Here is a 13,592-nt window from a genome sequence, read left to right as displayed (position 1 = left end):
GATCAGGTTGATTAGCAGGCCTTTTAAGCAGCCAGCGCCACCTGCCCTGGGTTAGGGGGTCTGTAAAGCTGAGTGATATTCTTTTATTTTTCAAGGTGGGTGTGTGCTCATAGTTGACTATTGCTAGGTTGTGTTAATTTAACTGTCCAGGTGGGTGTTTGCCACTCACCAACGTAGCTGTAATTATTTTGGAAGACACTGTCAGGAATCGCCCAAGTCTACAATTTGCGTCACTGAAAATTGATCCAATTCTGGATTTTTACTTTTCTAAGAGTTAAATGTCCATGGGACATTTGGTTCACCGTTTAATCAACTGGTTCACCATAGTCTCGAGAAGTGACTTTTTTTGCCTGAAGAACATTGCAAAGATCAGGAAACTACTCACGCGGCATGATGCTGAAAAGTTAGTCCATGCATTTGTTACTTCCAGGCTGGACTATTGTAATTCTTTATTATCAGGGTGTCCAAACAACTCTTTAAGAAGCATCCAGGTGATCCAAAATGCTGCAGCTAGAGTTCTTACAGGTATTGACAAAAGATATCACTCTATAACTCCTGTACTTGGCTGCCCATTAAATTTAGAATAATTTTTAAAATTCTTCTTCTGACCTTCCAGGTCCTCAGAGGCCTAGCTCCATCCTACCTGGAGGAGCTAGTGACACCTTATTATCCCAATAGACCGCTCTGCTCTCTGAATGTTGGTCTATTTGTGGTCCCCAGAGTCTCTAGATGTAGAATGGGGGGCCAAGCATTTAGCTACCAGCCCCCCCTGCTGTGGAACCAGCTCCCTGTCCAGGTACGGGAGGCTGACTCCATCTCTACTTTTAAGATTAGGCTTAAAACCTACCTCTTTGAAAAAGCTTATTCTTACTAATTCTGTAGTTCCAGTTATTATCATAGACAGACAAATTATCATACTTACGGGGTCGTCTAATCACTAGGTTAACATCTTAGTTATGCTGGTATAGGCCGAGGCTGCCAGGGTCCAAAATCATGATCACCTGACAGGCCTGTCACCCCACTAGGTCATGGCTTCTTCTCTTCTCTTCTCTTGTCTTCTCTGGGTGAGACGTGTGAGAGCGGAGGAGCGAGCGAGCGAGCGAGTGGAAAACCGTGCAAAAGCGCTATTTTTCCTATTCTTTCTTGTGTGCGAGTGAATGTTAGATAATATAGTTTAATTTATTGTGGTGTTTGCAAGTTTATATTAGTTTATCGAGTGTTTGTGTGAGTGTGTGAGGCGACCGACCACGTGCGGCCGTCATGGCGGCCAACGCCGGTTTAACCGGCTTGAGTCAGAAGCACGGAGTCAAGGTGGGAGCAGGCTCCGTGCTTAGTGTGGAGGAGGTGGCGCTGGCTGTGGGCCAGAAAATTGGCCACAGCTCAATCAAATCCGCCGCCCGCATGAATAGGGCGGTGGTGTTCTTCCTGGCAAAGGTGGAGCAGGTAAATATGTTGGTGGAGACGGGGATCACCGTGGGCGGACAGTTCGTCCAGGTAACTCCGCTGACACAGCCGGCGGCACGGATTACGCTGTCCAATGTGCCGCCGTTCATTAGCGATGAGTTCCTGGTACGGGAGCTGTCTCGGCATGGGAAAGTGGTGTCTCCCATCCGAAAAAGACACGTAGTGTCTCACCGCAGGCAGGTGCACATGATCCTCAACAATAGGGCGGAGGAATTTAATTATCGTTTCATCGTTCGGGTAGATGATTTTGATTATACCCTTTTTGCAACTTCCTCCGCCCTCAAGTGCTTTAATTGTAATGAGGAGGGTCATCTCGCCAGGGCTTGTCCGAGCCGCGTGGCCTCGGACGCGCAGGCGGCGGAGCCCGCCGCTACCACGCCCGTGGCGCCTCCGGCCCCGCGGGCCGTTCCGGCGGCGAGGCGTCGGTGGCTCAGCGCGGAAGGAAGCTCCGCTGCCCCGGACGGAGCGACAGCAGATTCGCAGATGGTGAGGTGGATTTAACTGGGGAGGTGTGTGATCTGAGTGGTGTGATGAGTGAGGTGGTGTGTGATTCAAATGAACTGGGGGAAAATGGTGAGGTGATGGGTGAAACAGTCGAACTTGGTGAGGCAGGAGAGACTGGAGACAGGATCCAAACGGGTGAGCAGGCTACAGTGGGTCAGGTGATGGGTGGACTCGATGGGCCAGGGATAGCGGCTGGTGAACGGGGTGAAGGAGAAGTGAGCACAGGTGAGCGGGGTGAGGGAGGTGTAAGCACAGGTGAGCGGGGTGAGGGAGGAGTGAGCACAGGTGAGCGGGGTGAGGGAGGAGTGAGCACAGGGGAGCAAGGTGAGGGAGGAGTGAGCACAGGGGAGCGTGGTGAGGAAGCAGTGAGCGCATGTGAGGGCACGAGTGGTGCGTCCGAGTGGTGGCTTGTTCCCGCAAAGCGGCGGAACAAGCGGAAAAGCGCCATGAAGGACAAGGGGGGCAAGACCGGAAGGCTGGAGGATACAGCAGTAGATACAGACACCAGCGACTGCGGGTCTATATCGGACGGCAGCGAACTGTCCGGCACAATGCCAGAGGGGCAGGAAATTGACCTGTACCCCTCAAGCTTGTTTAAAAAATTCCTTACCCAGACCAAGGGCATGAAAGGTCTTGATCTGGGAACATATTTCCCTGACAGGCTCTGTTTTATCCAGTCAGCAAGCTTTTTAATTAGAAATAAGGCAACGTCAGGCCTCACCGACCCTGAAATTTACAGGCTAAGGAAACACATGGGCAAAGCAAGAAAACAGCAAAATTGAAAAAATATCTTACCATGGTTTCTTGTACTTATTTTTATTTTTTTACTGTCTTTGATTTTAATCTTTTCCCTTGTCATGAACATATTCAAAATGGGAACGTTGAATGTCAACGGAGCCAGGGACGCAAGAAAACGGGCACTAGTGTTCGACACAGCAAAAAGAAAACGCATTGATGTCCTGTTCCTCCAGGAGACCCACAGCGACTGCGGCATAGAAGCTGACTGAGAGAAGGAGTGGGAAGGACAGGTGCTGCTGAGCCACAACACCACCCTCAGTGGTGGAGTGGGCCTCCTTTTTTCAAGGGGCTGCACTCCATCGTCCCTGGAGGTGGAGCATGTGGTGAGGGGACGGTGTTTGATGGTGAAAGCGCGCCTCCAAAACCACTCCTTGGTTTTTATTAATATTTATGCTCCCACCAACGGTACAGAGAGGAAGAGCTTTTTAGAAAAAGTCGGCACTGTTTTAAATGGTTGTGGGGATGATTTTTTATTCCTGGGTGGAGACTTTAATTGCACCGAGTCTTTTTTAGACCGCAACCATGCAGAGCCTCATCCAGCCTCGCAACATTGTCTGAGACAGCTGGCCTATTCTCATGGCCTGGTGGATGTGTGGAGGAGGATGCACGCAGACAACAGGCAATACCCTTGGTCCCGCTTGAGTGAGGGTAGGATCTCCTCGGCCAGACTTGACCGATTTTATTGTTTTAAACATCATTTTAGTGTTTTTAGGAGCTGTAGCATCACGCCAGTCGGCTTTACAGACCACTCGTTGGTTTTAGGCGAACTCGCCGTGAAGAACATCTTGCCCAAGAGTGCATACTGGCATTTTAATTCCAGCTTAGCTCAAGACAACAGTTTTAGAGATGTTTTACGGCACTTCTGGTTGGGGTTTCGAGAGAGAAAATCCGATTTTACATGCCTAAGACAGTGGTGGGACCGTGGAAAAGTAGAGATACAGCTCCTGTGCCAGTAGTATACTCTCAATGCCACGCAGGACACACGCAGGTCGATCAAAGACCTGGAGATGGAGATAGTGGAGCTAGAGGCGATTGGCAGCTCCACAGGAGATCAAGGGTGTATTGAAACCCTCCAATCCAAAAAAAATGGCCTTGGCCAGCCTGCTGGACAGTCAGGTACAGGGTGCACTGGTCAGGTCCCGGATTCAAGACTTCACTGAGATGGATGCTCCCTCTAGTTTCTTCTTTGGGCTGGAGAAAAAGCGTGGACAGAACCTAATAATCCATTCACTGCTTTCGAGCACAGGGCAGGAACTCGTGGAGCCGGCCAGATAAGGCAGCGGGCGGTGGAGTTATTTTCCTCCCTGTATGAGAGTGAGTATCGCAGGGATGACGGCCTGTTCCATGAGTTCTGCGGGGACCTTCCTCGGGTCTCTGAGGAGGCAAACTCGCAGCTGGACAGGCCGTTGAAACGCGATGAGCTCCACGCCGCCCTGCTCAGCATGAAGGGAAGGAAGTCTCCAGGTGTCGATGGGCTCACAGTAGAGTTCTTTAAAGCCTACTGGGACATTGTGGCCCACGACATGCTGGAGGTCTTTAATGAAAGCCTGGCCTCGGGTTCCCTGCCATTGTCCTGCAGGAGAGCGGTGGTCACCCTCCTGCCAAAAAAGGGCAACCTGCGGGAGATCAAGAACTGGCGCCCTGTGTCTCTACTGTGTGTGGATTATAGGATTCTGTCCAAGACCTTGGCCTCCAGGCTGAGGGAAGCTATGGAGCAGGTCATCCACCGGGACCAGACTTACTGTGTGCCCGACAGGTCCATAGTAGATAATGTCCACCTAATTCGAGATGTTTTGGAAGTCTCCAGATCATTGGATGTTGATACTGGTCTCATTTCGCTAGACCAGGAAAAGGCTTTTGACCGGGTTGAACACCAGTTCCTCTGGAAGGTGATGGAGAGGTTCGGGTTCAGCCCTGGCTTTATAGCGATGATCCGCGTCCTGTACTGTGACATTGCGAGTATGCTGAAGTTTAATGGCAGTCTGTGTGCTCCCTTCAGAGTGCGTAGAGGCGTCCGGCAGGGCTGTGCCCTCTCTGGAATGCTCTACACTCTCTCCCTCGAACCCCTTCTCTCTAGGGTCCGTGCAAACGTGGATGGCCTGTTTTTACCGTCCTTTTACAGAAAAATTGTTTTATCTGCCTACGCAGATGATCTAATAGTAATGGTGCGCAGCCAGAGGGACGTAGATGTTTAATCTAATTTAACAGTTTTATTCAACCGCCTGTCCGCGGCCAGGGTCAACTGGCAGAAGAGTGAGGCCCTGGCTGTTGGCAGGTGGACAAATGGTCTGCCGGTCCTTCCCCAGGACCTTGCCGGGCGGAGGGATGGCCTAAAGTACCTCGGTGTTTTTATTGGAGATGAATAAACTGAAAAGAAAAATTGGCTCGACACGTTGGAAAAGGTAGACGGAAAAATTCAAAAATGGAAATGGCTCCTCCCCCGCATGTCGAGGCAGAACTCTTGTCCTCAATAACCTGGTGGCCTCTGTGCTCTGCCACCGGCTCAGTTGCATGGAGCCACCCTCGGGGCTACTAGCACAACTGCAGACAAGAGTTCTGGCCTTCTTTTGGGACGGCATGCATTGGGTCCAGCAGGGGGTGTTGTACTTGCCCAGAGAGGAGCGAGGACAGGGCCTCATCCACCTGGCCAGCAGGACCGCCGCTTTTAGAATACAGTTTGTACAGAGGTTTTTAACAGGGCCGGCGGACCTAATGTGGAGAGATGTGGCCAGATGTGTCTTCAGACGGGTGAGTAACTTGGGGCTGGATGATGCTCCACTGGCGCGGAGGCAGTGGGTTCCCTGTTAGGCATCCGCTCTACCCAGGCAGCTGAGGGGGTGCTCCGGTTATGGAGGAACAGACTCAGCACGAGAGAGAGGCGTATTCTTGAGGACTACGGCCAGGGGACCGAACCCGACAGCGAGGACCCCTTCCCGGAGATCAGGCTGGTTGCCCACCTCGGGAATCTAGACGGTCCTCTCCTCAGACCAGCAAAGACCTTCTCCCTGGTAGCAATAGATAAGAAGACCCTATACAACGACGGTGTGAGGGTACTAAACAGGAGAGGACTGTCGAACAGGAGCACCAGCGTGTGGGCTGATCGACTGGGAGGGGATGGAGCCCGCCCCTGCTGGAGGGTTCTTTACAAGCCGCCCCTGAAGAAAAGGACCGGGGACCTCCAGTGGAGGATCCTATATGGGGCTGTCGGGTTACCAACTTACCGATATCAGCAAGAATGACATTGTCGACCGTAAGTTTGGATATCGATCCAGAGGTTATTTCGAACCTCGTGCTTTTTTAAATTTTCTGTCCATTAAAAGTCCATTCAGACGCAGAAATCTGCCCCATCTGAATGCTTGGAGGACCACAGGTAAAAGTCATTCTGTCACCGGTATAAATAATGGCTGGAATTTGAATTGGAACTGGACCTATAACAGTAAAAAAAAAAAAGGTTAATATGCTGCATAAACACTTGTACTAATTCCAGACAATATTAATTCAGTAATATTTCACTGAACTTGCTTTTGTAAGAGGCAGCAACGTTGCCAATGACAGGGGCAACAGAGCCCAAGGCTGTTGGCAGTTGCTTATTTGCACCAGCAATTTCATCATTATCAAATTCCGTCATCTGCACCACATAGTCCGTAATGACACTTCCTTGTCTGGAAGAATGGACAGCAACAAATGTCAACAACAAGAAATGCATCTATTTTAAATCCCTCATTTGAATATTATTAAAAGTGCAATATCTACCTGAAGGCTTTCACAAAAACATTGAAAAACCCAGAGATTCCTCTGTACCCATCTTTTAACTGTGGAAGAAAAGATGGGAAATGAGAGCAACATTATGATACAAAGAACTAAAGCTCAAAGGTCAATGTGGCCTTGAACTCACCACCAGATTGATTTTTGATTCAAGTTCTTTGTATGTCGAACTCAATGGGTTGTTCAAATCTGCTGAAAATTCTTTGTCTAGTGTGACCGACATCTCCAGATCAAATCCTGGTTGGTTTAAAGAGGACAGACACAGGTAAGGTCCTCAATGCTGCTTTTGATACAGTTGATCACAGCATCCTGTTACATAGACTGGAACATGTGATTGGGATTAAAGGGACAGCACTAGACTGGTTTAGATCATATTTATCTGATAGATACCAGTTTGCTCGTGTCCATGGTGTTCCCTCTTCATACAGTAGGGTTAGCCACGGAGTCCCACACGGTTCTGTACTTGGACCAATCCTTTTCACATTCTAGCTATGCTGTTGTAGGCCAAGGCTGCCGGGGTCCGGAAACATGATCACCTGACAGGCCTCTGTCACCCCACTGGGTCATGGTTTCCTCTCCTCTCCTCTCCTTTCCTCTCCTTTCCTCCTCCTCATCAAGCAGACTAGTTATGATGATTCCTGTGTAGTTTTTCTGCTCTCTCCCCCCCCCCTCCCCTCTCTGTTTATTTACAGGTATCGCCGCCTTTCGGAGCTGCATGATGACCTCCGGCCCCGCTGACCCGTTGTATAGTGTATTTTTGTGTGTGTTTCTGTGCTCTGTGCCTCTCCTCTCCTCTCCTCTCCTACCTATTCTATCCTCTACCTGTCCTCCCCCTTCTCCTCTCTCTCTACCCAGCCGGCCATCAGCAGGAGGGTCCCCGTACATGAGCCTGGTCCTTTTAAGATTTCTTCCTGTTAAAAGGGGAGTTTTTCCTTGCCACTGTTGCTTGTCTGGGGTTAGGCCCTGGGATTCTGGAAAGTGCCTTGAAACAATTTTGATTGTAAAAGATGCTATATAAATAAAGATTGATTTTATTTGATTTGATAATTTGTCTGTCTAGGATAGTAACTGGAACTACAGAATCAGTGACAATAAGCTTTTTCAAAGAGGTAGGTTTTAAGCCTAATCTTAAAAGTAGAGATGTCATCACCTCTGACAGGGGACCCCAGTTCGTTTTGGAGCTTTGGTCAGCACTCACAAAGTCCCTTGGTACACAAGTACACCACATCCATGATACCATCCTCAGGCTAATGGCTTGTGTGAATGTTTTCACAGGTCGCTGAAGGCAGCATTGTCTGCTGCGCTCTTGGATGGTAACTTTGTGTACCGTTTGCCTTGGCTGATACTCGGGCTGTGTTCAACCCTTAAGGAGGACCTGGACGCTTTGCCTGCAGAGTTGGTTTTCAGGCAGCCCCTCCGTGTTCCAGGGGAATTTCTGCCCCCTCTTCTTTTCATGTTAAGGCCTTGTTTTGTGGTACTTGTTTGTCTGTCATGTTTTTGCTTCACTGTGATTGTTAGTGAGTTTCCCAGCACATTTATGAGATAATATCTTCATATCTAGCTCAATACAGGGCTCAATGAACAGCCGGGAAGGGGGGTGGGGGAGTGTTATGTCATGTGGGTTTTGACATGCTCTTGTACTTCTTCCTGGACTTCTCACAAACAGTTCTTTGTCCTATTTCCTTGGTGTTGAGCTCCACATGTCGGTCAAATATCCAGATATAAAGAAACTAATAGATGTGAATGATGGTTGCAGTGTCACATTCCTCACAAGAACTGGTAACTGATAATGGTTTAACCATCTTCCATAACACTTGTGAGGATCTGAGGAGCAATGATACAATTTGACCAAGAACGGTTAAGCTGGACTTTGTGTTGGTATTAAATAGTGACTTATCTTGAACATAGTCTATCAGGTTTAAAATTGCTTCATAAACAAAATTTTTATATTTAATCGACTAGTATGTTAGTACTGCAGCTGTTAGTACCTGTAATCTTCTCTTTTCAAGGTACCTCCTTCATGCATCATATGCAAATGATCCCAGAGTAAAGACTATAAACATCACGTTTTGAGCTACTCCAACAGTTCAGCTCGTCAGAAGTACGACTGAACAGGGAGAAGTGAGAACTGATTTAATGTTTCTGTTGCAATAGATTTGCTCTCTTGTGTTTGTTTGTTGTCTCAGTTATTCTGAACTGTTCTGTATGGACCTGCACTTATTCCATAACAGGTCTGATGTTTTTGAGGATCACTGCAATGAATCATCATCAAGATTTGGAATAACAAATATTGTCTCTCCCTATTTGTTATGTGCCATTTTCGGGTTGTTATCAGTCATCACTGTGTGTGGAAACCTTCTTGTGATAACTGCTATTCTTTACTTCAGGCAGCTCCACAGTCCCACCCACTACCTGATCCTGTCTCTCGCTGTAGCTGACCTGCTTGTTGGTGTCTTGGTTTTGCCTTTCAGTGCAGTATTGATTGTTGAACCTTGCTTCTACCTTCAAACGTTCATCTGTCAGGTGCGAAACAGCTGCGACATGTTTCTATCTACAACATCTATCCTGAACTTGTGTTTTATTTCACTTGACAGATATCATGCTGTATGTCAACCTCTGAAATATAGAATGATCATAAATGTGCGCGTTACTGTGAGGATGATTGTTGTGAGCTGGACTCTTCCAGTTCTGATTGGAATTGGAGTCACAATGAATGACCGGAACCCAAAACAATCCAAAACAAGATGTCTTTTATTTCAGAACCCAAGTTTAATACTTGTGATAATAGGAACTGTTGTTTTTTTCTATCTGCCAGCTGTGATAATACTCACAACCTATCTGAAGATTCTAATAGTGGCACAGAGGCAGGCACGGGCCATCAAGAAGGCAGCCTTTCTGAGCAGACTACCTGGAGAGATGCTCAATAAGACACAAAGAAAAGCCACCAGGATTCTGGCCATTGTGATGGGAATTTTTTTCCTGTGTTGGACTCCTTTTATTCTCTGTCTGACATTTAACCCTTTGAACTACAACACTTTAACTGTGTCTGTGATTGAGTTTTTTAAGTGGCTTGCATGGTCAAATTCGATGCTCAATCCATTTGTCTATGCTTTCTTTTACAGCTGGTTCCGCTCAGCTTTTAAAATGATCATTTCTGGGCAGATATTTCAAGGTGATTTCATGAATTCTAAACTCTTTTGACTTCTTTGATCTGCTGAAATCATTATTATATTTTGTCATTAATATGTATGTTTTAGTCCCATATGTTGTGGTAACAAATATATTTCAATGAGTGTGCAGAATGTGAATGAAGCATATATCCCACGTGCTTATTATTGCTCTTCTCCAATCTTATTAAAAAATAAATTAATCCTGTGTATTTGTATTACTTTCACAATAAATCTACTTGTTTCAAAAGTGCCTTCACTTTAAACATGCTGAACAAATTCATCAAGCAATCTGAAGAACACCTTAAAGAAGGAAAAAAAAAGTTTAATTCTAGCAGTAAAATTTTCTTGTGCACACACGATACTTCCAGTTTAAATGTTTCTCTTGTGCAGGAGAAAGTATTGTACCCACACAAACTCTATGTTTCACTTGTAGGTCGGTATTTGGTGTCATTCTACAGTGTTGATGTATGGAAATGGCGATACATCATTTAGCTGAGACATATTTCAACCTTGGACTTGCATATAAACTCAATGTCAGCTTGTTTGACAGACGCCACTGTCATGTTTTCTGGGAAAGACTCTAATTTGGATGCACCAGCCTTGATGACTTGATAATTACTTTTACAAGCATCTGGGCAAATCTAAATCCTGAAATACTGCAGCTACATGAATTCAGTAATGCAAAGGAACACACAGAACAGGTAAAAAAAATGTGCAATGTGCCCCCGCTTGGCCACCACCCTCTTGTCGGCCACTTCATCCATAGCAGTGATGTTTCACATTACTTGGCTTATCTACTTATCAAATACTTCTTGTAAACCAAGTGTTCTCCTACATATTCCCCGCAACTTTGACTGCAACACTGAGTCTGTTTCTCAGTCAGGCTGACACTGTTATGATCCTATGTCTGATCAGTGTGTTTGGTCTGTGGTACTCTGTTTCTCCACTAGGGGCGTGGGTGACACACCTCAGCGCTGGCTGCCTCTACACCTGCAGCTGATCAGGTTGATTAGCAGGCCTTTTAAGCAGCCAGCACCACCTGCCCTGGGTTAGGGGGTCTGTAAAGCGGAGTGATATTCTTTTATTTTTCAAGGTGGGCGTGTGCTCATAGTTGAATATTGCTAGGTTGTGTTAATTTAACTGTCCAGGTGGGTGTTTGCCACTCTATCTTCTGTAAATATGACAGTGTTTTAGCCTTTTGCTGCATTTTCCTGAACAACTCAGTGTGCTTTAACAGTAGAAACCTGTTAAAACCCCATCAAGTACCATGTTCTTGTGAAAGTCAATGTGAAATTCACGATAATACAAACATATTTTCCTGATAGGCTCCGTTTTATCCGGTCAGCGAGCTTTTTAATTAGAAATAAGGCAACGTCAGGCCTCACCGACCCTGAAATTTACAGGCTCAGGAAGCACATAGGCAAAGCGAGAAAACAGCTACCGGTAAATTGAAAAAAATTTTTTTTACCATGGTTTCTTGTACTTTTCTTTATTTACCGTCTTTGATTTTAATCTTTCCCCTCAGCATGAACACATTCAAGATAGGAATGTTGAATGTCAACGGAGCCAGGGACTCAAGAAAACGGGCACTAGTGTTCGACACAGCAAAAAGAAAACGCATTGATGTCCTGTTCCTCCAGGAGACCCACAGCGACTGCGGCATAGAAGCGGACTGGGAGAAAGAGTGGGGATGGACAGGTGCTGCTGAGCCACAACACCACCCTCAGTGGTGGAGTGGGCCTCCTTTTTTCAAGGGGCTGCACTCCATCGTCCCTGGAGGTGGAGCATGTGGTGAGGGGACGGTGTCTGATGGTGAAAGCATGCCTCCAAAACCGCTCCTTGGTTTTTATTAATATTTATGCTCCCACCAACGGTACAGAGAGGAAGAGCTTTTTAGGAAAAAGTCGGCACTGTTTTAAATGGTTGTGGGTCCTGGGTGGAGATTTTAATTGCACCGAGTCTTTTTTAGACCGCAACCATGCAGAGCCTCATCCAGCCTCGCAACATTGTCTGAGACAGCTGGCCTATTCTCATGGCCTGGTGGATGTGTGGAGGAGGATGCACGCAGACAACAGGCAATACACTTGGTCCCGCTTGAGTGAGGGTAGGATCTCCTTGGCCAGACTTTATTAAACACCGATTTTATAAAACATCATTTTAGTGTTTTTAGGAGCTGTAGCATTACGCCAGCTTTACAGACCACTCGTTGGTTTTAGGAGAAGTCGCCGTGAAGAACATCTTGCCCAAGAGTGCATACTGGCATTTTAATTCCAGCTTAGCTCAAGACAACAGTTTTGATTTTACGTGCCTAAGACGGTGGGACCGTGGAAAAGTAGAGATACAGCTCCTGTGCCAGCAGTATACTCTCAATGCCACGCAGGACACACGCAGGTCGATCAAAGACCTGGAGATGGAGATAGTGGAGCTAGAGGCGATTGGCAGCTCCACAGGAGATCGAGGGTGTATTGAAACCCTCCAATCCAAAAAAATGACCTTGACCAGCCTGCTGGACAGTCAGGTACAGGGTGCACTGGTCAGGTCCCGGATTCAAGACCTCACTGAGATGGATGCTCCCTCTAGTTTCTTCTTTGGGCTGGAGAAAAAGCGTGGACAGAACCTAATAATCCATTCACTGCTTTCGAGCACAGGGCAGGAACTCGTGGAGCCGGGCCAGATAAGGCAGCGGGCGGTGGAGTTCTTTTCCTCCCTGTATGAGAGTGAGTATCGCAGGGATGACGGCCTGTTCCATGAGTTCTGCGGGGACCTTCCTCGGGTCTCTGAGGAGGCAAACTCGCAGCTGGACAGGCCGTTGCAACTCAATGAGCTCCACGCCGCCCTGCTCAGCATGAAGGGAAGGAAGTCTCCAGGTGTCGATGGGCTCACAGTAGAGTTCTTTAAAGCCTACTGGGACATTGTGGCCCACGACATGCTGGAGGTCTTTAATGAAAGCCTGGCCTCGGGTTCCCTGCCATTGTCCTGCAGGAGAGCGGTGGTCACCCTCCTGCCAAAAAAGGGCAACCTGCAGGAGATCAGGAACTGGCGCCCTGTGTATCTACTGTGTGTGGATTATAGGATTCTGTCCAAGACCTTGGCCTCCAGGCTGAGGGAAGCTATGGAGCAGGTCATCCACCGGGACCAGACTTTATGTGTGCCCGGCAGGTCCATAGTAGATAATGTCCACCTAATTCGAGATGTTTTGGAAGTCTCTAGATCATTGGACGTTGATACTGGTCTCATTTAGCTAGACCAGGAAAAGGCTTTTGACCGGGTTGAACACCAGTTCCTCTGGAAGGTGATGGAGAGGTTCGGGCTCAGCCCTGGCTTTATAGCGATGATCCGCATCCTGTACTGTGACATTGCGAGTATGCTGAAGTTTAATGGCAGTCTGTGTGCTCCCTTCAGAGTGCGTAGAGGCGTCCGGCAGGGCTGTGCCCTCTCTGGAATGCTCTACGCTCTCTCCCTCGAACCCCTTCTCTCTAGGATCCTTGGATGGCCTGTTTTTACCGTCCTTTTACAGAAAAATTGTTTTATCTGCCTATGCAGATGATCCAATAGTAATGGTGCGCAGCCAGAGGGACGTAGATGTTTTATCTAATTTAACAGTTTTATTCAACCGCCTGTCCGCGGCCAGGGTCAACTGGCAGAAAAGTGAGGCCCTGGCCGTTGGCAGGTGGACAAATGGTCTGCCGGTCCTTCCCCAGGACCTTGCCTGGCGGAGTGGCGGCCTAAAGTACCTCGGTGTTTTTATTGGAGATGAAGAAACTGAAAAGAAAATTTGGCTCGACACGTTGGAAAAGGTAGACGGAAAAATTCAAAAATGGAAATGGCTCCTCCCCCGCATGTCGTACAGAGGCAGAACTCTTGTCCTTAATAACCTGGTGGCCTCTGTGC

General features: G+C 47.5%; 1 protein-coding gene across 1 annotated transcript; it reads left to right on the top strand.

Moving 5' to 3' along the window:
• Positions 1–8,708: 8,708 nt before the first annotated feature.
• LOC115253069 (trace amine-associated receptor 1-like) lies at positions 8,709–9,997 on the top strand. The gene is made up of 2 exons (XM_029849998.1): positions 8,709–9,049; positions 9,347–9,997. Exons 1-2 carry the CDS (start codon positions 8,737–8,739, stop codon positions 9,730–9,732), a joined length of 699 nt encoding a protein of 232 aa, XP_029705858.1. The 5' UTR covers positions 8,709–8,736; the 3' UTR covers positions 9,733–9,997.
• Positions 9,998–13,592: the final 3,595 nt, after the last annotated feature.

The sequence above is a fragment of the Takifugu rubripes genome, chromosome 16 (assembly GCF_901000725.2).
Source record: "Takifugu rubripes chromosome 16, fTakRub1.2, whole genome shotgun sequence".
Classification (NCBI taxonomy): Eukaryota; Metazoa; Chordata; class Actinopteri; order Tetraodontiformes; family Tetraodontidae; genus Takifugu; species Takifugu rubripes.
Note: the sequence above shows the minus strand (reverse complement) of the source record. Positions and strands in the feature narration are given on the sequence as shown.

What these genes read in the sequence shown, in the direction of transcription:
- LOC115253069 (XM_029849998.1), top strand. Translation starts at nt 8,737, where the DNA reads ATGGACCTGCACTTATTCCATAACAGGTCTGATGTTTTTGAGGATCAC. An exon ending in CTACCTTCAAACGTTCATCT is followed by an intron (nt 9,050 to 9,346) that starts GTCAGGTGCGAA and finishes TCTATCTGCCAG; the next exon opens with CTGTGATAATACTCACAACC.